This window comes from Molothrus aeneus, chromosome 9 (assembly GCF_037042795.1).
Source record: "Molothrus aeneus isolate 106 chromosome 9, BPBGC_Maene_1.0, whole genome shotgun sequence".
Taxonomy (NCBI): domain Eukaryota; kingdom Metazoa; phylum Chordata; class Aves; order Passeriformes; family Icteridae; genus Molothrus; species Molothrus aeneus.
Genome location: NC_089654.1, coordinates 26,422,942 through 26,446,797, shown reverse-complemented (window position 1 = coordinate 26,446,797; position 23,856 = coordinate 26,422,942). Strand labels below are relative to the sequence as shown.

Below are 23,856 nucleotides of genomic sequence, written 5' to 3'. Positions count from 1 at the left end.
ATAACAGCAATCTCTGTTGATATGAAGAAGGTTCTCCATCACTCCATTTTTAATCCTGATTCTTCTACAGAGATGTGTTTAAGAAATTCAAGTAACTATTAATTTTTAATTCTGCAAATACAAATTTTATCAAGGCCTTAATAAATCCTCAGGCCCTGTGGATTCCAAGTCCTCTGGTTTTTAATAATGTGATCATATCCAGAATTGATTTGGCATGCAAATGTAGCAAAGTAACATGTTCAGAGAGTCAGTTTGTGCCTAATGATATGGGTATATAAATAAATTTATCTTTTTTTCCCCTCCAGAACTTTCAAGCAGGAAGAAAGCTTCTAAGTTCTGCAAGACAAAAAAACAAAAACAAAAACAAAAACAACAACAACAACAAAAAAAAAACAAAACAAAAAAACCCCAAACATTTCTTTCTAAATACCTAATAACAGAAACAGAAAATAGCACTGTTCAAAGGATTGTGGACATGGAATTGGCACAGGTAAATCCTACCAAGACAGATTTTTCCCACTTCCACACTAGAGACTGGGCAGGCAAATGGGCTGAATTAATTTTTCACAACAGTGAAAAGAAGGAGAGAGGTATTTTTAGAAGAGAAATAAAACCAAGGTTAGTTTTCAAGAGAAACTCTCACCTGAGACCTTCTTCTTCCAGGATTCCTAGCAATAATTCCTCTTAGCAAATATACATACAAGAAAATCTAAACCCCAAATAAAGGAATGAGTTAGGCAAGAGCCTGGGCTGGTAAGGAAGTTGCACAAAGCAAATTAATTACTTTTATTAGTAGCTGTACACTCTGGGAACCACAACATATATACCTGACCAGCTGAGTCTAAGCATGCAGTGACTTGTACAGATATAACTTAATTTATCTTTCATATAAAGTAGAACAAATGATTGAACATAAATACCTAAGTTTGAGCAGCTATGCTACAGCCCATGCTGGGTACTGGAACGGAGCAGTTCAGTGACCTACAAAATATGGGCCTTGCTTAGAAAACTGAAAAAAGACCTGAAATATTTCAGAGCAGAAAACTACTCAACTCAGTTGCATTCAGCATAATTTGGAGACTTCTTTTTGCATATACTTTCACAATGATTCAAAATTTTCCTCACATCAAACAGTAACAAAACAAGCAAAATTTTTATATGTATGTACTGTGATGACACCATTTGCCTGTTTTGTGCAACTACTGGAAAACATTGAATCTGAGTGAGTACATTACCCCAAACCTCCTTGCTTGTGCTGTGTGGGATATTTCTTGTCTTATTGAGCAGCCTCACTGGAAACTCCTCCCTTTGTTTGCAAATCCTCCATCTCACTAATAAAAGAACTCCCACATCAGTAAATGCTACCTAGAACCCATATTATTTCCATTGCTAACACTGATGGCAAGGAGGCTGCTACCTCATTTTAGCTTCATGTGAGCAGCAGAACTCTACCTCAGCTGTGACTCAGACATCCTCATTTTACCGTCATTATTCTTCAAATTCTTAGGCTGAGCAGTGCTCTAAATCATTATTTCTCTTGGTTTTTACTTTTAGTTTTTGATTTTAACACAATTACACATGCTTTGCTAAGAAAAAATTACTGGTTTTTCACATAACCATGGAATATTTCCCAAGCCTTTTGGCACGATGGGGAATCAGAATGTGGAGAGATGCATGCTTTAAAGAACAAGATCAGCAGCCAACTGAGCACAGTAATACCAAAGTTCTTAACACAAATAGGGAATATGATAATAACTATAAAGTTTTGTGCAACAGTTGTAACATTTGATTTAAATTGTGAATGTATATGTATTTAATGTGTTAAATACTAAAGGAATCTGAACAGTATACAAATTAAAACTGTATTAACATTTGACTTGTAAGGAGAAAATGACTGCCTCTAATTAAGACAAATGAGTACACTACATTTCCATTTAGCATACAGAACACTATACATTGTCACTGGATTTGGAACATTTTATGCTAAAATCTTTCTTAAAACAGACAGGTGCCATTTCCACTTGATGGTGGTTAAATCTCTTGGCAGTAGTACGTGCATTAAATATGACCAAGGTTAACAGGAATAAAGGTTATTTTCTTTTAGACAGCAGCATTCAGAAGAAGCAATTATCTCTAATTGGCTTCTGCCTACCAGCACCTACTCTGTTGGAGATGACAGAGGCAGAGAAGCAGTGCTGCCATGCAGTACCAGCAGGGTAGATGGTTTGTAACAAGAAATGAAGATGAGACATTTGAAAGTCTACTCACACTCTTACAGTGCAAATTACAAAGCAGTTTCTGAGAAAAACTGAAGTCACTTTAAATAATTACAAACGTAAAGTCATAAAATTAAAGTAAACTGAAGTTGGTAATTGAAGTTGATGCCCCTCCTTAAGAAAATTAACTCTCTACTGTCACAGACATGTTTTATGAAAAATCCTTTCCTTAGGATTTTTTCTCCTGAGAAGCTGAGAGGTCTCAGGAACAAAATGTAACCAATGGTTATCTGCTGCTGTGGAATGCAACAGGTGCATCTGGGATTGGTCCATGTTGAGTGTTTCTAATTAATGGCCAATCACAGCCATTACACCCAGCTCTGTTGGGACTCTGGTCAGACACAAGATTTTATTATCATTCCATTCCTTCTCCTCCCTTGCCAGCCTTCTGATGAAATCCTTTCTTCTATTCTTTTAGTATAGTTTTAATATAATACATATCATAAAATAACAAATCAAGCCTTCTGAAACATGGAGTCAGATCCTCATCTCTTCCCTCATCCTGGGACCCCTGTGAACACCATCACACTCTGCTGCAAGGGATCTTCTTGGTTTCAGCAGCCAAGCAGCCTCTATTTCTCTTTGGCTCTTCAGCAGTAGCCTGAGAGCATCCCACCTGACACCTACTGGGCAATATTGTCCTTCTATTTCACTGGCCAAACTGAACAATCCTCTCAGATGAATCACATCTACAGCCATCCTGATGCACACTGCACCCACATTCCCTGCAGTGCTGCCCAGCACAGCTCAGGGGCTCCATCATTTCCCTCTGGGCAAATGGACAAAGCCAAGCATGCCACAGGAGGCAGGAGGAAAGCTCCTTCAGACCTGTGGCCTATCAGTTATTCCTCCTAGTGAAACACCAAGAGCAGCATATGGCAATACAGGGGAACTACCAGATTACTCCAGCTGAGCCTGTGCCTTCTCTTCTGCTTTCAGTCCCATGTAATTTAAAGTTCTCTTCTGAGACTGGAAAGGAAAAAAAGCTACATCAAAAGCTAAGAAAGCAATATCCAGAGGAATCCTCACACAGGGATTCGGGTAAAAGCAGTCCATTTTACATTCCACTTTCAATATATTTATTATCCCTTCCCTTTATTCTCACAAGTGTTTTGCTGTAGAATCAGTTGAGCAGGATTTACAAAACTTTGCCTTCTTCCTGAAACATGCTCAGTTTCAGTAGCTTTAATAGTGGTGACTAAATGTTAGCACTGACACCACTCACACACACCATCTTCTAATTAAAAGCGCTCATGGGTGTTGTTTCTGTTTCAAATCTGTTTGTAAAAGCTTCACCACCACTCTGCGACCTCTCCTTTATTTTTTCAGTTCCCCTATATTTGTAGCAAAAAGTGCCAAGGCTGCTTTCAGTACCCAATTACAGAACAATGTTATCCTCTAACTGCCTAAGACAGCATTTCATGAAACTTGCTCTCACCAATCCATCACTATTAGCAATGCATTAAAATGTATTTTTAGCCTCATTTCTTATGGAAATGAATCTTTCCCACCTACTCCAGCCTTCTCTCAGTTTGTATCTCCTTCCAATACCCATGGCCAGGGGCAGCAGGAGGGGATTTTCAATGACATACATGAGAAAAGCACTTGGCATTTTTAATTGGAGCCCATTTAAATATTGTTAGAAAAACTGTTTATGACCAGTAGGTCGGAAAAAACCCCAAACTACTTCAAAATTTGTGCTTTCACTAAATCCTTGCCTCAACAAATCTGTCTTGCCCAGCACTGATTGCAAAACCAATACTTGCTGTACTTGTGAATAACTAGCTAGTTACTTACCAAAATTCACCCATGTATTTCAAAAAGGCTAGAACACTACATTTAGAGTGGGATTTTTTTTTATTTCTGGGTGTGTGGTCCTGAGGACTTGAGAAGAGGTAGATTAGGAGGTTAAAATCCATGACAAAAATCACTCTTGTTCTAAATTTTGGCCAAAACCTTCTTCTGCTTTGTGGTGCACACACTTCTGTTTGATATTTAACTAACTGAGCACGTTGCTTTTTGATCAATTCCTTCTGTCATTCACTTTTCTTGTTTTTCCAAGATTGAAATTAGTTCTCATGTAGTAACATACAGCAAAATTTCTTCCACAAAGGGAACGACAATTATGCCCCTGTCCATAATTTTGTACCTTCATTTTTGTTACTTTTGGGGTCAGCTGTGTTTTAATAATTATTAAAACAAATTAATTCTGTTCTTTCCTTGATAACTTCAAATATTTAGTTGTTCTTTTGGGGAGGACTGAGACCTTTGCATCTAAACCTGGACAGAAGATAGCAAATTGCACATGATAATCAACAATAATTGGCATCACGTGCAGCATGAGGCTCTGGGGAACAGCACTACAGCAATCACAGATGTATCTGTTCACAGTAATACTATTTTTTCTTAACTCCCTATTTTGAATAAAGCATCATGAGTTACACTGCAAACAGTGCTTCAAAGCCTTACATTTATTTACAGCCAGTAATTCATCCCCATCCACATTCTCCATAAATACACTACCAGTACAATTTATTGCTCTTTTAATCTTCCCATAAGCAATGCTACAACAATCCCATAAACCACTGATTTAAGCCTCCATAGCACATCCATGTAAGTATTAGAATTATCCTGCTATTTTACTCAGGCTTTAGAAAGCTGGATGTAGTGGTGAACCAGTGTTTCCTGTACTAACAACCTAGACTCTTACTAGAATTTTACTGCCCTGACCATATGGCTTGGATATTATTCTCATCTTCTTATCCACCTGGAAATGCCATAAACATGAGCTACTAACTGTACCTAGAAGCCTGAGAAGTGTGGTTAAGTTGGTATCAAAAAGTTCATTTTTCACTGTAGAGTATTTCTTTTTTAATGGTACCAGAGTGACACAGTTCAGACAGAGCCTCAGTGACCTCTGCCAGAGGCTGCAGCATCCCTCTGATTTTAGAACACTGGCTGTAACAAAAGGAATTGCTGAACATTTTCCTGCTTTACACATAATTTACAGAGGCCCATTCTGAAGCATGCTGACTCCCCAGGATAAGAGTTTTCCCACCATTCTTCTGATTCTTCGGATTATTTTTATGGGGACAAACTTGCCAGTAACGTCAGTGTAAGATTTTTCATACTGGTTTTTGTTGCAAGGTATTTTTGGGGTTAATCTGTAGAAAATGCAGCCTCATCAGAAGCAGAAGTTTTCTTCACACTTTAAGGCAGAAAATTTCCAAACTCTGAAAACCAGCCTGTCTGGTTATCCTGAAAAACACACTGACAGCTTTCCTGAGAAATCCTCTGCTAAGCTTTCAGTTTCACAGAACTACAGAATCAATTAAGTTGGAAAAGACTTCCAAGATCATCAAGTACAACCTATGACCCATCCCCATTTTGTCAACCAGACCAGAGCACTGAGTGCCATGTTCAGCTGTTCCTTGAACAGCTCCAGGGATGGGGACTCCAGCTCCTCCCTGGGCAGCCCCTTCCAATGGCTGAGCACTGTTCCCATGAAGAAATTCCTTCTGATGTCCAACCTGAATCTCTCTTGGCTCAGCCTGAGGCTGAGTCCTCTTGTCCTGCTCCCCACAAGCCAGGAAAAATTACCAATTCTAGCAAAGTCCTTCTTCACACAGTCCCATAAAAGCTTGAAATTGTGTGATTGTTGGGGACAACATTAAGAAATGGAGTTCGAAAACTTAATTTTTTAAAAATGCATTATTCATCTCAATGAATTTACATACGTGGCCCACTAGAGACATGGGTTCATTCCTTAGACAAGGGATGCTGCTGATCACTGGTGCAGCCTTGCCTCACACCAAGAATTCCCAGAGACTGAGCAAACAAGGTGTTCCCAAGCACTGTTTTTCAGCTGATGCTTTTCTAACCCTGTTTTACAGCTATTATTGTTCAAATCAAGACAGCACATACAAATGTAACAGTACCGACTTCTAAGAAAACTCTGATTTCTAACAGAACTGTTTTGTTCCATAAACAGTGGAATTGGAAAAAAAAAACCAGAGTGAAAGAATGGATGTTTTCTGCTTCGTGACATTAACAAGAAGTTAAAAAGAAAACTTTACTGGATGATGGAAAGAGATAGGAGAAAAACTGCTGTCTGTTCCAACAGAGCAGAATTGTGATTTATTCCCACCCACTTGTTACCTCCTATTTTATTTCTTACACCAATCTCATATCTAATAGATGAAGAGTAGTGTAAGTCACCCACCCTGGATATTGGACAAAGTGGGACTGCTGAGATTAGGAGCACAACTTAAAAAATAAATTAAAAAATAATTAGGAGCAACTTAAAAAATAAGTGTAATGGAAACACAGACCAGCAAGACCAAGCTCTCCATGAGGGTACAATGGGTGCCCCCACTGCACCAGCAATGGCAAACAAAGGCTCCAGCATTTGTTTCACTTGATTTCATTTACTCCCATACTGTTCAACCTTTCACCCAGTTAAAATCTCTCTTTTGGAGTGGAACTCTGAGTCTTGGAAATAGTTTTTGTTGATCAAAATCCTTCTTGGTTTGTAACTGCTTTGTATTAATTGTTCAAGCCATGGAGACTTGCAGTTTTGAATTTATTCTAAAAAGTACAAAATGTGCTATTTGACACCTTCCTGTTGGGAGGAACCACCTAGACACACCCTAGAAAAGAATTCAAATTTCCATCAGTTTCAGTCCCCTCTTCCAAAAGCTCTTCCTCACTTCCACTCATTCTGCTTCCACCCACAATGCTCTCAGGACAACATGGAGCAGTTTCAGGCTTGCTCAAAAAGCCTGAAAAAACCTGGCTGCAACTACATGGAAAAGGGAGAATCAGAAAAAGAGAGGAATGACAAAATAAAAAGAATTTTAAATATATAAATAAATGAATGAAAAATAGGAGGAATGTAAAGAACCCATTACATTTAGCTGATAACAGTGTTCCTGTCAGTAATGTAACCCTCAGTTCCAGGGAGTCAACATAACAATCAGAAAGTGAATTTAGGTTAAATAACTGTAATCCCTCTCTTGGCTAAAAAAACAATCCTCATGTAAAATATGAGTTAGAAGAAAATAACCAAATTTCAGATCTCAGTAAGTTTACAAACTATCTGTGAAGATTATTTACTTGTTTTGGTATGAAAACTACAGCTGCTGAGTCACCTGTATGAGATTTTGGGTTGCTCAGCAATCCTGAAGAATCAGGCCAGGTCTATTTAAGAGCTTCAAGTGAGTGTTTGAGAATTTTACTTTAAATCCCCAAATATCCAAGTGCTGTTCTATCTCTGCTATACCTCAAAAAAGTTCACAATATCCAAAGCTCTAAAAGCCATGAGATACAGTTTTTGTCTCCAAAAGCCCTAGCTATTCTTGATTATTTATTGCCACTCTCACAGCCATTTGAGAATGACCTTTAAATGTACAGATCTCTCCCTGTGGGTATCTACCTTATAATCCTCAGGTTTGGAAGAGGAGCAGTGAGGTTACTGATGTGCCAGGAACAGGGAACCTCTGAGAGGCAAGTAAGGACCACCAAGAAGTGCAAAATTGCTTAGAACCCATCTGGATAATGTTTTGGTTACATCTTAATAAATGAGGGGGCAGAGGGGAAGGTGGATTTATCTTAGGTATATTATAGGATGGAGAATTTATTCCTGAAATATGAAATAATATTAGCTGAAGTTTAAACAATATAAAGAGAATATAAGCTTAGAGACTGAGAAGGTGCCAGAACAGATCAAATTTAGATCATCAGGTATTTTCTTCAAGATAAAATAATAATGCACAACCAAGTAGAAAAAGTGGTTGTTTGAAACCACCGAAAAACCACATGTTTTTTTTCCTAAGTAATTTTTAGCAATAAAATTTAGGAATTAAAAAAGCAAAAAGCTTTTCTAGGTAATTTTCCCCTTCACAGGTCTAAATAATTTTCATAGGAAAAAAAAGAAAAGAAAATTATAGAAATTAAACCTAGTAAAGGTGAATATAACTAAGTTGCTTTTCTTTTCTTTCATGCTCTGCCCTACTGAGAGAAATAAATCAGCTAATCAGAAGTGTAAAAAACAACTGCTCCAGAAGCCAATATTTGATAACAATACAAAGAAACACCCTCACAAATAAGGTGAAGGTTTTAGGCAAAATATTCTGACCACAGTTCAAACTTAAACCTTTCACAGCTTCCCACACTGAGTGAAGGGAATGAATGCTTTGCAGTACCACTGATTAAAATCCATTTTGTCATTGGAGGGGTCAGTGCTGGTGAAAGGATTGCTCTGGTTGTGCTTTGTTCTGTTTGCTCCAAGGTGTTGGTAACAGCGACTGGATGAGTTCCAATCCCAATCCCAACTGGGAGCTCATTCCATGCTCCCAGATGGGATCTCTGCATGTGACAGCCTGAGGAGGAAGGACATTCTCCTTCACCCTAGCTCAGCATGGATTTGTGCCTTTTCCTATACACTTAGATATACATACCTCACCTATGTCCTATACTTACCTCCGGTGACTTACCTAACTAACAATGAAATGAGTGTGAATGGAACATTGCCCATTTTTACATACATAAAACATATGTTTTACTACATATCTGAATATTTCTTGTTCTAAAAACAAGAGTTCAATCCAAAACCAAAGGGAAGGAAAGTGCCCTTTCTATCAGTGTTGAAAGCAAGTTTTCAATCATGCTGGTTTATCAAAACTACTCCTCTGTCAGAAGAAGTAAACAACTGGGTCTAAGTTCAATGTTAGTGACATTTTTCTATATGTTAAAACTAAAATAATTATCAATATTATGAACATGTAATTTTATTAGGGTTCAGAGCAAAGATTATGCTACCAATCTTCTGAATCAGGCCTAAAAACCTGAAGTTACCAAACCAGGATCCAATTCCACAGCACAAAATACTGAATTCCATTCTAAAACTGTGAATTCATCAAACTCCAAGAAGAATGGAATCTAAATATAGCACAATGTATGCTAATATTGCCCTAATTTTGAAAGGAAATGATTAATAAGAAAGCAGGTGAACTCAAACACTGCCAGAGATGCTGCTGCAAAGAACCAAAAAAGGTAAAGAGACTGAATCAAGAGAAATCATTCTGTCCATTTCTAACAGCAAAAGCCACAACCTGAACTTGATTTAAATGCATGAGGTTATTTTGTTGTGGACAATTAAGGCAGAAGAATAATAAACTGAAGTGTGGCCAACAACCTTCTGTTATGCACAAAGTTCTCACAGGATGAAAAAAGGTTTCTTGCAGCAACAGCCAAGGAAGCAAATATCTAACAAAAGCTCTACACACCACAAAACAGTTACAGAACAGTCTTCTGGTTTTAAAATAACAGACTCACAGAAAAGAAGGTTTTTCATAAAAAGTCACCCCCCCTCACTCTATAGCAGTTGAGATTCCAACTCTAATTTTGAATTTTCAAATGGTCCCTCAGACAAACTGCACAAGTAACAGCTGACAGCAACAAAAGAGAGACTGAATCTTTCATCTAGTCATGGAATGGGTTAATGCCTTTCATATGGTCATATTTCACTTCAAGGAAAAATTAAATATCCTGTTAAATTTTTAAAAAATCAAAGCAATGCAATTTGGGGGGAAAGGGAAGACTCAAAAAAGAAACTAAAATAAAATTTTGCCAAACTCTTTGGAGACACAAAGCAGAGATATAAAGTTTTTAAAAGTATAACTCGTGGATATTTGAGCTGTTCTGTGTTTACAAAGAACAATCTATATTTAAAGGATATTTTTTACCAATGTGAAATACTACAGCATAATATTCTCAGAACTAGTGTTTTTACATGCACAAAAAAATAAAGCTGTTTTCAAGTCCTGCCTGTCAATTTGCTCATTGCAAAAATAGACAGAAAATGTGAAGTGCAATGTAGCAAACCAGAGCTAAGTGCTCTCTCCCTTTCCTCTTTCACAGTCTATGATTTTTTAGCAGCATTTTTTAACAGAGATGAGAAATGGGATTTTTGGTACATATGTTAACATATTGTCTCCAGCTGAGCACACAAACACAGATGCACATTTGTTTCATTAGCAATGCTCCTGCTCCACTCCAGGCTGCTGGGAAGGAGATCTAGTGAGTCACAGGGGTAGCTGCAGCAAAAAATCAGTTTAGGGCTTGCCATATCACTGTTAGGCTGAATATGCAAAACTGAGTCAAACTTCCCTAAAATTCCAAGGTTCCCCTGAGGGAATGGGAATTTTCTTGCAGCAGGAATGAAGGGTGAATATAACTGAGTTATCTTCACCAGTGATAAGTTTGATTTCTATAAAAATGTAAATAACTAATGACAATTACACTTAAAAGCTGCAGAAATGCTTTTGGATAAAAATATTGCCAGGCTTTGATGATTTCTAGACTGCAAACATTGTTAGGAGACATATTAGAAATGCCTGCCAGTGCCCACACCTTCCTTTTTCAGTACTTTAAACTGGCAGTGACAACAACATTTCCAGAACTGCAACAGAAAAAAACCCTACAGTATAATCCAAATATCCACCTGGATCAAGATTTTCTGTACAAGCACTATTCTTTTCAAACAGTAATTACTCTATAAGAAATAAACAAAAATACTCAGGGTCTTGCTGGCTTCTGCAAGCACGATGAGAATTGTACTCTATGAAAATGAAAAAGACAAACTCAGTCATCAAAATAACTTAAACACTGACATCCAAAACTGCAATTTTGCCTGACATTTTCCCATCTTTTCCACAACATGAAGAAGAGCAAGTCAAGCTAGCCTGAAGGTGCAGGACTACATGGAGCTGCAAAACAGGAAAACAAATTGGTGCATAGAGAATCCACTTCATGATTGAAGTACTCAAGTCTACCAAAGGATGGACCAAGAATAAAATAAAATAAAATAAAATAAAATAAAATAAAATAAAATAAAATAAAATAAAATTTTATTCACAGAACATAACTATCAATACTGGCTTTAAAAGCAAATGAGAAAATGTCATTAGGGGCAAACCTATGTTAACTGATCCATTTTAAAATGAAAAACTAAGATGGAACAGCCTTCCTCTCTAAAAAACTAACAAGGATGTATAGTTTTGGAGATTTGCTGACAGGCAGAGCTGTTTCCAATTCTATAAATGTATCAGTGACAGTTCTTTCCAGATCTAGTTTGGTTTTATTTCTTGATAGATAACACATCATTTCAGAAAACAGATAACATTCTGCTGATTAGGAGTGGAAGAATGTTGCTGGATGGGATCCTCATCATGGCTCATTAGGGCACTTGCCTCAGCTTAGCTGTTCTTTATTATTAACTTTGGGGACTGCAGGAATACTTGAGAAAATACCAGTTATTTGTCGGGAACTGTAAACTATGTGTGATCAGCCATAACAGGCTGTCAGGCAAAGAGATTTTACCAAGGATTTTTTAATTCCTTCTTGAATACAGCATAGCAGTCCCTGCCTTTTCTTCTGTCCTGCAGGTTGGATACAAATTTGCCAGGGGCATGGTGAAGGGAAGGACTTGTTGGATTTCTGCTGAACCAACTGCAAACTGGTTGGGACACTCAACTTCTCAACTTACCCCGTGGAGGGTCAGCAACCCTGCTTGTGCACCATCCCTTTGGCTTCCAAAAAATCCTGGTATTTACATGGGGTTAGAAAGCACTTTCTGCCATGACTGCCTATGAAATAGCTTGGCTCTAACCTACTATATATATATATATATATATATTTTAGTATATCCCTAAATACTTGATCTCTGCTTGTGCAGCATCCCTTTGGCTTCTAAAACCCCCTGCTATTTACATAGGGTTAAAAAGCACTTTCTGCCATGACTGCCTATGAAATAGCTTGGCTCTAACCCACTATATATATTTTTTTCTAAGTACATCCCTAAACACTTGATCTCTGAACTAGCAATACAGTCCCCTTTATAACTGCTTTGTTGGTGCTTTTCCAAAAGGTATTTTGCTTCTGTAGCAGGAAAAGTTGGAGACAGCTGATGATAGTGACACTTCCCCCACTGCCACCTTACACACACACACATACAGAGACACATTCTTCCCTAAATACTCTGAAATTTTAACCCACTGCAGCTTTTATCACCCAGAGAGGTTTTGGTCAATGCATCCCATGATTCACTATACACACAGTTTGTTTTCATAGTGCTACCTTCTTTTTCTTTCTTTTTTTTTGGTTTTTTTTGGGTTGTTTGGGTTTTTTTTGAAACAGTGAGTAATTATACCCAGTTCTCCCCCAGGACAATCCCAACCTCACGGATTTCTCAAACTCCCCTGCACCTTAATCCTCTTTTCTAAGTTGGAAAATACTAGAGACTAACGCTCCCTTTGCCATTCCTCAGAATTCCTTGCAGCTGTGCTGCCATGGACTAGTCACAGCTGAGATTCAAGGTCTAGGCACATCATGGTGATGGTAGAGATGATTTCCAGTAATCTTATTATTTTTTTTATAATTACTAATATCTCAACACTTTTTGGTAAGCCATGGCTCCTTAAACTACCATCTCTATAAGGTAATGTACAGAAACCCAAAATTCCCTGACAGAAAGCAGATGCAATTCATTTTATCATTGTATGAAAAGCAAGACCTGCTTTTCTTCAGAATTAATATTTACATTTAATCTCTTGAATTTCATCTGCCCCTGGGAATCCAAATCTTTCCCAAAACAAATTATCAGCAGGCATTCCTCTCATACAACACATTTCAAATGTCTCTATACCATTGTAAAGAATTTTCATCGTAGTATAATTTATTTTTAAACAAAATCAATACCATTATTACAAGAGCACTTCGTTATGATTTTTATTTTCAAATTTCAGCCATTACTAATGCAACAAATTTCATAAAAATAAGATGATCACTGAAGTCCAATTGTATTAATGACCAACCATCACAGACATACTTTTCCCAAAAAAAGGGGGGAAGTGGACAGAACTTCCAGCAGCATTTAAGCAGTAACCTTCTTGTTCCACCATTAGAACCAGAGGAAATACTGCAGACAGATAAATTAGCTCCATAAACCCCATTAAAAATACTGATTCACCACCAAAATAGAGTTTCTTTAGTTAGCAACATTTACAAACAAAATCAGAGGCAAATATTTCAGGGGATGTTAGAGAACTTATCTGTCACCGGTGCTCTTGCCAAGACACCTGAAATGTGGTGAAGGAGGTACAGCAATCCTTCTTTCAGACACAATGAAATGCAGCCTGAGTACATCTCAGACTGGATGCAGTTCCCTTCAAGGACATGACCTTTCCAATACTCCATAAAAATTTTTACACGAGTCAAGTGAAGAACACGGCTACAAACCAGCAAAACTGGACTGAAAACTCAAATTTAAAAGTGAACTTCCAAAATTCTAAAGCTGGAGATCAAGTAAAGCACAGCCAGGAAATAGAAAGAATGAATTGGTTAAAGCTCCCAAAGTAAGAGATCACAGAAAATATGGGAGTCCTGAGTTGAAAAATCAAAAATCTTGAACATAATTTCATTATGTCAGCATGTAGTTCTGCTTACATGTGTTAGATTTCTTTCTTTTCTGTAAGGCAGCATGAGATAATTGCCTGGACAATATCAAATATCCAGTACTACAGGGAAAGTAGTTTTGGATAAACACCTTGCATTTACAGCCTGTGTTTGCCAGCTTGGCTTTGGTAATTTCAGCACACACTTAGAATTATCCAGCTTGAGCCACAAAGTGGTCCCCAAAGCCCCTGAAATGCAGGAAAAGCTGCCACAGGAACCTTGCCTTATATGACTATTTACAGTCCTTTTGTACATACAGTGGCATTAAAACTCCCTATAAAAAATGCAGTGCCTGAAAATCTACCTGATTATAATAAAATTCTCAAATGAAGATCCTTTTGGCATGTTGAGGGCACAGATGAAAACCAGATTACTCTGTTCTTGACCTGATAGCAACTCATTACTCACAGCATCCAGATGTCCCTCTCACAGCTCTGAAAAAGGCTTGCTGGGACAGTTGAAGGCATTATTGCCCCCATCTGTCTCTCACCCCCTCTGGAGAGGATGACAGGCACATGCATAAGTTCAGCCCCACACACCAGTGCCCAAAACTGGGTTTGTGCAGAGCTGCCAATGAACCCAAACAGCTGACATACCAGGAGGTTCAGCCAGTGTCCTTCCCAAAGCAGAACAGATCTATCACAGAAAACAGCATTTGTCCATTTACAATTCCAAATTTAGCTGCTCCACAAGAAGCACTTCTCCATAGTACCTGCACAAGCATAAACAACACTGGAGAGATGATACAAGGACTGGAAACCCTCACCTGGGACAGGTATTTGAAGATGTTCCTGCCTAAAGTGTATGAAATTTGCAGTAGAACATGTTTTCACAAGTAACTTGGGACCTTCTGTTACACTTGCCCAAACCACTACCCTGTCCCTCATTTAAATAACTCATTAAATGGATTTTTTTCCATAATGAGAAGAATTTGCGCTTACTGAAATAATATATAGAAGAAATTTAAAAAAGAAGACATTTCCTTTAAAGAAAACAAAGAACAATGCTGTGAAGTTGCAGAAGTGCTCTGAGATGATGACACTGACATCTCTGAGCTTCCCCTTCTCAAAAGCTTGGTGTTTGTCTCTTTTTCTAACACTGCCAGCTGACAATTTTAGATTGTGAGCTTTGAGGCAGGGATGAACATCACACAGAAAAAAAGAAACTCTTTTCCCTGGTAATCACTGCACTTAGAGAAGTTTCATTTTGCTCCCAGTCACCATTTTTTTTTTGTCCAGACAGAGTCACATGGTGTTTAAAATGACTCCCTGCAGCCCTGCTGTCACAGTCTGCTCCAGAGGGTTAAGGCTGGCAGCAGGCAGCGGAAGACTGGGATAAAGTCCCAAAGATTTTACTGCCTGAAATTACTTTTCCTAGCCACCCATCAGTGCAGCTGAAAGCACTAAGGTTTCCTTAGATTCATCCCACCTTTCAGAGTACTTGCACAAAGGAGGAGCCTACAGAAATTATGGATGTAAAAATGAGGGGTTTTCAGTATTTTCCCAGGGCTGTGCTGGGGCATGGAGCCATTAACAGCTTCTTCTCCACTCACATCCCACTCCTTTAGCAGTTACAGCTCATGGAGCTCAGGGGATTGTCCTAATATCAGATGGGGAAAGGAATAATTTCTTTACAGAATGACTAGAAAAAAACATGTGTAGGAAGCTCCTCTTAAATACCCTTCTACATTGCTTTCATGCCATCAACAGTAATGGCATAAGCTTTGGTTAAAAATGCTGAGATCTATGTATAAATTCAGTACATACTTAGAAAAAAATTGTATATGTCTATGTAAAATGGGGGAAAATCAGGTTTACTTGAACTCTATATTTGGTTTAGCAAAAAACATGTAATCTTTGGAAAGTGCTTCCTTTAAGCAATGCTGCAAATGACAGGAAAACACTACCTTGGTGATTCTGCCATTTCTGGAAAGGTCTGCTAATTAACTGGCACCTAGTTAACAAAGCAGTGTTTGGTTTGGCCACTCAAATGACATAACATGAAAATTTTAAGTGAAAAAAACCCAACAAAATCAATCAAATTTAGCTCTTCAGTAGAAAGATACATCCATAAGAAAAAGAGCCAGAGAGAACAGGGGGCAAGGGATGAAGTCAAAGGCTTAAACTCCTCCTTTTGGTGACAGGGACAATAAAAGAGAAATATCTGCAAATCAGCTGGTCCTGGTGGATGGCTGGGGAGGCCACTGCCACCTTCCTGACATTCCTCCCCCAGAGCACCACCAGGCTGCTGGAACCCTGGCGCTGCTCCCTGGCACACTCAGCTCCAGGACCCTGGTGCTGCCCAGCTGGAAAGCTGCTGAAGGGATATTCCCAGCCTGGCAACAGCAGGGCTTGGCCTCAGAGATGCAGATCCCCAGCATCCCACCACAAACTCTCAAAAAGAAACAATCTGGATATTTATGTGCTTAGCTACAATTGTAATATGGAAAAAGAAAATGGTTCCATGTTGAAATGAAATAGCTATTGAAATAACTCATCATTAAATCTTGATTTCTAGTATTGACTGCTAAGTTCATTTACTCATAAAAGGACATTTTACTGCTTTTGCTGAATGTAAAAACTAAGTGTACTCAAGGATATTTCATTGTCAAACACTAATAAATGAAAATTAATCAAAAAACCAATAAACCCACTATTTTTAAAAGGTCTTACTAAACTACCTGTGAAAGGCAGGTGAATAAAGCAACTTTTCCCAACTTTTCAACAGAGGAAGCACAAAGACTGCACAAAAATAAAACCTGCATAGTACCTCATGCTTTACCAAGCACAATTACAAAATGGATTCTTAAGCAGAAACAGGGAAAGAATATCTTACTATAAGACAATAAGTAAACCTTAAAAGATAGCAATGTGTTTGTCATCACTATAGTTCTCTTTCCTGTTAAAGAATAGTAGTTTAAGAGGAAATTTACTTAGCCAGAAAATAAGGGAGCACATAGAATTTAGTGAAGAAAAAAATACTTCTCTGGTAGTTCTTTTGCTGCCATTACACAGTTTTTTTGACTTTTCCTTAGGCTGCAGACATGAGGTTCCAAAAATGGTAAGGTAATTGACCTTGACATTGCCCCTGATATGCTGCAAACATAAGTATTCCAGAGAAATGTAACAGCTCAACATAATCTACCTGCCTAAAGGAGGTTTTTGTATATATATTTGTTTTGTTTATCTATCAGGCACATAGCTTCATTTTTTTGTTGTTGTTGTTTTGTATTTTACATCTCTTTCCTTTTCATTACCTGTATTATCAACAATGATTTTTTCACATCAACTTCTTTAGTCAGTGTCTGGTCTCCTATTAACCAGGTATTTCATAAATCATAAAGATCCTCAGGCACACGAAAGTGGGAGCCAGCCTTAAAAGCATCATTGTTTAATTAGGTTTTCCTACAAGAACATGCAACTTTATATAATGACAGAATGAAAATCAAAAGTGACAGATTGGGTGACTGGAATTTCTGTGACTTTTTTGGTCCATTAAAATGCCCAGCCTTCTAATTCTGGAAGAGAATTTGGCACCAGCTGGAATCCTCAGACAGCATTAGTAAACAGTAATAAAACGTCCCTCAAAGAAAAATTTTAAATCATGAGTTTAGAAAACACTTCCATAAAATGAAACACACATACTAAATTTAAAGATTCACATGACTGACCAGGTCAAATCCTGTCACCTGGGAAACAGAAAGAAGAAAAGCAATACTTAAATCTGCTGAGGATGTTTCATTTGACAGATTCTGGGAGACTTATAAATAATAGGGTGAAATGTGACTTTACAGCAGCTGAAATTCAGAGTCCAGGGAAGCAAATAAGTGTTCCTGCACCAACAACGTGAAGCCAGTGTTCAACAAACCAAAAAACTCTTCCAAGGGGGTGAAGAACCTTGGAACTTACAAGCTGGTTGCAGGGTATTGGATTTCTCTCATATTCTCTCCCTCTAAGAACAACCTGAGGAAAAAGGCACTCTCTAGTTCCACCTGACAAATCCACACGCTAAACATCATGGCAAAGAGGAACAGATTGCTAACTGTGCCCCTCAGGGTGAGCAAACTCTGAGGTGCAGCCCCTGAGGCCAAGCCCTACCCCTGACCCACCATTTTCAGGCAATAAACCTTGAAGTAGCTGCACATCAACTGCACTTGCTGAGGTCACACAAAGGGTTCAACTAAGGCACAACTGAGCCAAATGATTTGCTCAGGTGTTTGACACATCCTGAGTTACAGCACCACAGTCACAACACATCTGCTGACCACAGCCTGGGCTCACTCAACGTCAGTTTGACTTTAAATACCTGCTTAAAACTTTTCTTGGATTCCAGGAGGTCCCATAGAAACTTGTCAGCAGAAACACCAATGAAAATCAGAAGCTCTGAGCGGCCAGCTCTGGAGCACAGAGATAAAATTACTTTACTGGTAAAAAACCAGCTCTGGGAATTGTAAGAAATGAGATATTTCATTGCTCCTTGTCTAAGCCTTGCTTGGAAAAAATGACAAAAAAAAGACAAAAGTAAATTAATCCAAGTCATGTTTGTAGGAAGAGTTGGGGTTACACAACCAAACAGAGCAGCAGTGAGCTAAAAGAGCCTCCTGAAATAAACATGAACTTGGCAAAAGAAGGCAGCAAATACATTCTTGTAGACATGGAACATTATGAGATCCGTGCAAAGGACACTACTCATTTTTCCCTAATATCTGTGAGAGCTGGATGTCAGCAACAGCTCAGCTCAAGGAATGTTTCAATGAATCTACTTTGAAGATATACAATGCCAGAAACCAGAATATGAACAGTTTAGACATCAAGTAAGCAGCTTTGAAATTTGGATTTGAAATAGTTCACTCAAGTCCTAACCCAAAAGGACTTTCCCAGAGAACAGAGTGTAACATCAGGGAACTAACGCCAAGGCTGAGTTTGATTGACATAATACTACTTTATTCCATTGTTTCAACTTTCTTACAGGTTTAAAAAAAATGTAGAGGGGTTCAGAACCACCTCAACAGAACAAAGAGTACAGTATTAAGGGAGCTCTAGAGTCAAACCACAAGTGTGCACACGTGGTCAGCTTTCATTACAAAAAGTAATAGGCACAATCTTTACATACGCATTTTGGTGAAAGAAGGAATAATAGTGCAGTGTTAAAAGGCACCAATAATCAATAATTGGGCCTTTTTTAAAAGCCAATAACCATCTAAGAAAATTACATTTGGTTCAAAGTTATAATTTAAATATTGTATTGATTGGCATGCATCTGAACCCCTGGCAATTTATTACACAAACCTTATGTGTGCCCTTGCAAAATCAAAAAGATTTCATCAGTGGACCTGAAAGTCAGTTCAGTACAAAAGGACATACCAAAGCTCTCAGCCTGTATTTAACACCAAACTGTCTTGTTTACCTCCTGTGAGAACACTTGTCTAACAAAGAGCTGCACAGAAGTATTTCTCTTAAAGCAAGTGTAAATTTTTTGATCCTGTAGCATTGACCTACTCCATGTGCTATGAAAACATTAGGCACAGACCACAATTTATGTTTTCTCTTAAAAAAAATACATTATGTGCAAGTGAGGTTCACAGAACAGACTGACAGCTACAACAGTAAGCTCTTTAGATTTCCCAAAGTAAAGGGTCAGTAATTTTAAATTTTCTAAGCAGTGCTGCACACTGCCGTGTGCCATTATCATATCTGCATTAGGAGCACCTATGGAACCAGTAAGGAAAAACTTCAGTACACCCTAAAGGGCACTACACAGACTCCGTGTGCTGATTGAATGAGTCAAGAGAGCGAACAACTGGGGAAATCATTGTACATGGGCAGCTGCAGCCAGCCAGGGAGGGCCATTGCCCCCTGTAGAAAAAATGCTTTGGAACTCAGGTAGCCTCACAGGTGCCCTCAAACTCACCCACCAGCACACAATGGAATAGAGGGATGCACAGCATGGGAAAAAAGGGGAAATGAGAGGGAGAGCTTCTGTGTAAGTTGTACCACAAGGTGCCAAGTTTATCCCAAAGCGTCATCATGCCCAGGGTAGGGTTTATGCACTGCAGATTTTTTGTACAACTGAGAATTGTACAATATGTGAGCAAAGGTAGAGCTGATTGTTACCTGCAGTATCTACTACAGTCCTCAAGTATATAATTTACAGATAGCTGCATACTGTGGTGTTGATTGCTTCCTCTTAAATGCATTAAAATTCTGAAGGCTACAGTATATTCTGACACAAAGACAACTTGGCTACAAGGGGGAAAATGTAAGATAGTAACTAATTTGTTTAAGGAGGAACCTCCTCTGATGTGCTAGTTACTTCACGCCCTTTAGAAGATTTTTATTTCTGACTTTCTTCATCATCTCTGTTGAATTGTTCTCCTGACAATTTCACGAGAGTTCAGTGACCCTTCCTACAGCTGCCTTCGCCTTTTCCAGGATCCCTTTTAAATTCACTCTTAACACCACAGCAAACTGTTCAAGTAAACATTTCTCTCTGGCAAGTTTCCAGATACCACAAATACTACCAAAACTCAGCATTTAATTACATGCACCAGTTTTCTTTAAATGGAGCAGGAATTAGCTCGTTTCCTTGGCTTAGGGTCCCGTACATCCCTGTCTTTTGAACACACACAAGATGAACATATTGTCTCTGACAGTCTCCGTAGTCCCAGCCTGAAAACGCTGTTGGAGAGGCTATAGATCACACAGTTGCAGAAACTATTGCTTATAGCAAGCCACGTAGTTAGGAAGGAGAGTGCTGGGTTCTCCAATACCCTGGAGCTCTCCAGCAGAAAGTATATGATATAAGGGAGCCAGAGCACGTAGAAGACGCTGGTTATCCGGAACAGAACCATGGCATAGCGGCGGTCGGGGCTGTGCCCAGCCTCCCCAGCAGCATCCCCCTCGTGGTTAGGGAACCGAGCTCTGCGGTCACTGATCTCTTTGGTGTGCTGCCGGCAGATTTTAAAGATGTGGAAATAGGTGAAACATATGACAAAGGCAGCGGGAGCGTAGAGTAAGCACACGATAAAGCCAGTAAAGTAGGCATTAGTTAGCCAGGAGGTAGCACACCATTCAAAAATATCTCCGTGGTAACCAGGTTTTCCCCAACCGAAAAAAGAAGGCAAGAAGATCAGGCAAGAGTATATCCAGATGAGACTGATGCAGATTCTCAAGCGACAAGGTGTGACCAGTTGGTTATAGGAGAGAGGCTTTGTTATAGCGAGATAGCGATCCACACTGATGCAAGCAAGACATGCCATAGAGACGCTTTTGAGCACAGAGATGATGTATCCAAAAACTTGACAAGTCAAGGACTCGTGGACACCTGTTGAGTAGTGGAGCAGTGACAAAGTAGGAACCAAGCAGCTGACTCCAACAAAAAGATCAGCATAGGCCATGGTCTGAATAAAGTAGCTGGTGGTGTAATGATGCAGGAGTGGAGCACAGTGGAAAACAAATATCACGGTTAAGTTACCCGCAATAATTAAAAACGTTAGCAAGACAATAACGACTGTCTCAAGGATACAGATGTCAACTGCATTGTAGTGACCAAATCCAAGAGGGCAGGAGAGGTGCTCAGATATGTTCATAACACTACTGCTCATATTCAGAGTCCTCCATTCAATCCATCGGGACTGGTTCATGTTTTGTGCTTAGGGAACAGTGCAATCTGAGCCTTAGTGAGCAGGTGACCTGCTGAACAGCAGCTAAACTCTGTTTCAGCGCCTCACGGTCTCTCCTTGCAGACACTGCCAGTGCTTACATGGGAGAGGATTAGAGTCCCATGGCTGTTGATGCCTCCTCAGCATCAGTGCATCACCTCTGGCACACCTTGGCTTGAAGGAAAGAACGAAAGAAAGAGAGAAAGAAAGAAAGAAAAGAAAAACAAAAGCCAGAAAGAGAAAGGCCACTGATCAGCTCCTCCAGTGTTCTTGACCCATCTTTAGCAAACACAAGGCACTTCTAAAACAAACAGAAATAAAAACTGACAAAAGAGACACATCCATTTCCCAGGGAAGGAGGGGAGGGAAATCTCTGACTTATTTTCCTGAGAAAGTTGTTTACTTTGGAATATACCGGGGAGAGGGAGAGGAAGGGAAGGAGGAATCTCAGTACAGCTCAGGTTTCCTGGACCAGCAGTTACTGGAGATAATCTTTATGTCTTAGTTTAAATCACAGACTGATTGGAGATTAAAGGAAAAAGTTCATCCTCTAATGCTGTCTTTTCTTGTTCGATTCAGAAGATGGTACTCCATCTTACCCATCCTATTCATTGGAAAGGTAAGGAAAACATCTTTGTCAAGGTTAATTCCAATAGACTCACCACTATTTGGGTATGAATAATGAATTTTATTTAGGGGGAGACAGGTGGGGGGGATGAAGGAGATTTGTCCTCTGGCTCCCAAGAAAGAAAACATACATCTCACATACAATGAGGAAGATCGTGTCTATTCATTTAAAAATGAAAATAATTTAAAAATAGATTTTGGAGACTCACGTCAATATTTACATTTCCTTTAAACAGTTATAGTCCATTACAATTATGAATGCCAGAATCATAATTCAGTGTCCTCACAGACAAAATAAATCCTCTTGAATTTAATTTCAGCAATGGCAATTTAAAAGAATCATCTTTAGAAACTCTGCCATATCTACTACAGTGGATCAGCACCCAGGAGTTCATAGGTATATCCATGATATTGCTCACCTCTGTAGCAACAACTGAATCATTTCACAAAACCCCACACAACGAGCTCAGAAACTTCCATCTGCATTCTGCTGGGAAGCTAATGAAATGCTGATTTGACTAGAAAAGCTGCCATTGTTTACTACTCCATTATTCTGTTGCTCAGCTTCATCTTCTCAGGGGTTTAAGGTTTCTGTATTTAATAGATGATCTGCATAATAAATAGTTGCTTAAAAAATTGTTCTTCTATTTGCAGGACATTACCTTGTTCATTTTATTCACAGCTACGGAGAGAGAAAACATTAAAAGCATCTTCTGTGGTCAGTTTTAAGTAAATGCTTGATTAGTTCAGGAATCATTAGGCAGGTAATTAAATGTATACAATCTTTTTTTTTTGAAAGGCCCCTAAAACGTTAAAACTATCATTAATCCTAGAGTTCCTGAGACTAGAAGACCAGCAGTGAAAATTAATGAATCCACATAAAATCATCTCCAAGGTCATTCAGCTGGCATTTGCTTTAAGTCTCTTTAAAAGTACCAGGATCTCTCTGATGTTTCTGATAGTCCTTGCCGTGTCTTCAGGACGAATTTCAGACACTAGAAAAGCCAAACGTTCAATTCTGTCGCAGCACTTTGAGAGAAAGCATTCTTTTTGGAGTTAATTTCCTGTCGTGCACCGCCACGCTGTACAGAAAGTCCTTTCAGATTTTATAACATCCCCGAATATTTCCGCCTATTCGCTCCCTTTGTCTATAAGCAACAGAGCACGTACAAAAACCACTCGTTTCTCCAATTCCCTGCTAAAGCAATAGAGAAGCTTTCTCACCTACACGCATCCGCTATGTCCAATACTTGTCAGGGAGTCAGTGCTGGTATCGCGGTGCGGCTGGAGCGGCTGCCGCTGCCTCCTTGCTCCCCCCGTGCGAGCATTGCCTGCACCTGAGCCCGCTCCTCCTCCTCCTCCTCCTCCCCGCCGCAGCCCGCCGGGCGCTGGAGCGGTGCCGGCCGCTCCCCTCCCTGCTCCCGGCACATCCAATGGCGCCGCCGCTGGCACCGGGAGCGGCACCAGGAACGGGAGCGGGCACCGGGAACGGGCACCGGGAGCGGCAATGGGAACGGCACCGAGCACCAGGAGCGGCAATGGGAGCGGGCACCGGGAGCGGCACCGGGAACCGCAATGGGAACGGGCACCGGGAACGGGCACCGGGAACGGGCACCGGGAACGGGCACCGGGAACCGCACCGGACCCACGGAGCCCGGTACCCGCGGCCCCCAAACCGATCCGAGTGCCTCAGGAGAAACCCAACATATCCCTCCTAGAGAGATGTGCGTACATAATCCAGACATACCCAATAAACTACCGGCACTGCCCCACTGAAAT

General features: G+C 39.5%; 2 protein-coding genes across 3 annotated transcripts in view; both read right to left on the bottom strand.

Moving 5' to 3' along the window:
• Nucleotides 1-23,856, bottom strand: part of RABGAP1L (RAB GTPase activating protein 1 like) — a 232,786-nt gene that overhangs the window by 136,054 nt on the left and 72,876 nt on the right. The window lies entirely within an intron of this gene.
• Nucleotides 18,712-23,426, bottom strand: GPR52 (G protein-coupled receptor 52). Of its 2 annotated transcripts, none has more exons than XM_066555799.1 (2): nucleotides 22,497-23,426; nucleotides 18,712-21,624 (listed from the first exon to the last, which is right to left on the bottom strand). In XM_066555799.1, the coding sequence occupies exon 2, from the start codon at nucleotides 21,430-21,432 to the stop codon at nucleotides 20,347-20,349; it is 1,086 nt and encodes a 361-aa protein (XP_066411896.1). In that variant the 5' UTR covers nucleotides 21,433-21,624; nucleotides 22,497-23,426; the 3' UTR covers nucleotides 18,712-20,346. The 2 variants fall into 2 exon arrangements, with proteins under 2 accessions (XP_066411896.1, XP_066411898.1); XM_066555801.1 differs by having other exon boundaries at nucleotides 23,302-23,416.

Coding starts and splice junctions, on each gene's coding strand:
- GPR52 (XM_066555799.1), bottom strand. CDS start 21,432: ATGAACCAGTCCCGATGGATTGAATGGAGGACTCTGAATATGAGCAGT.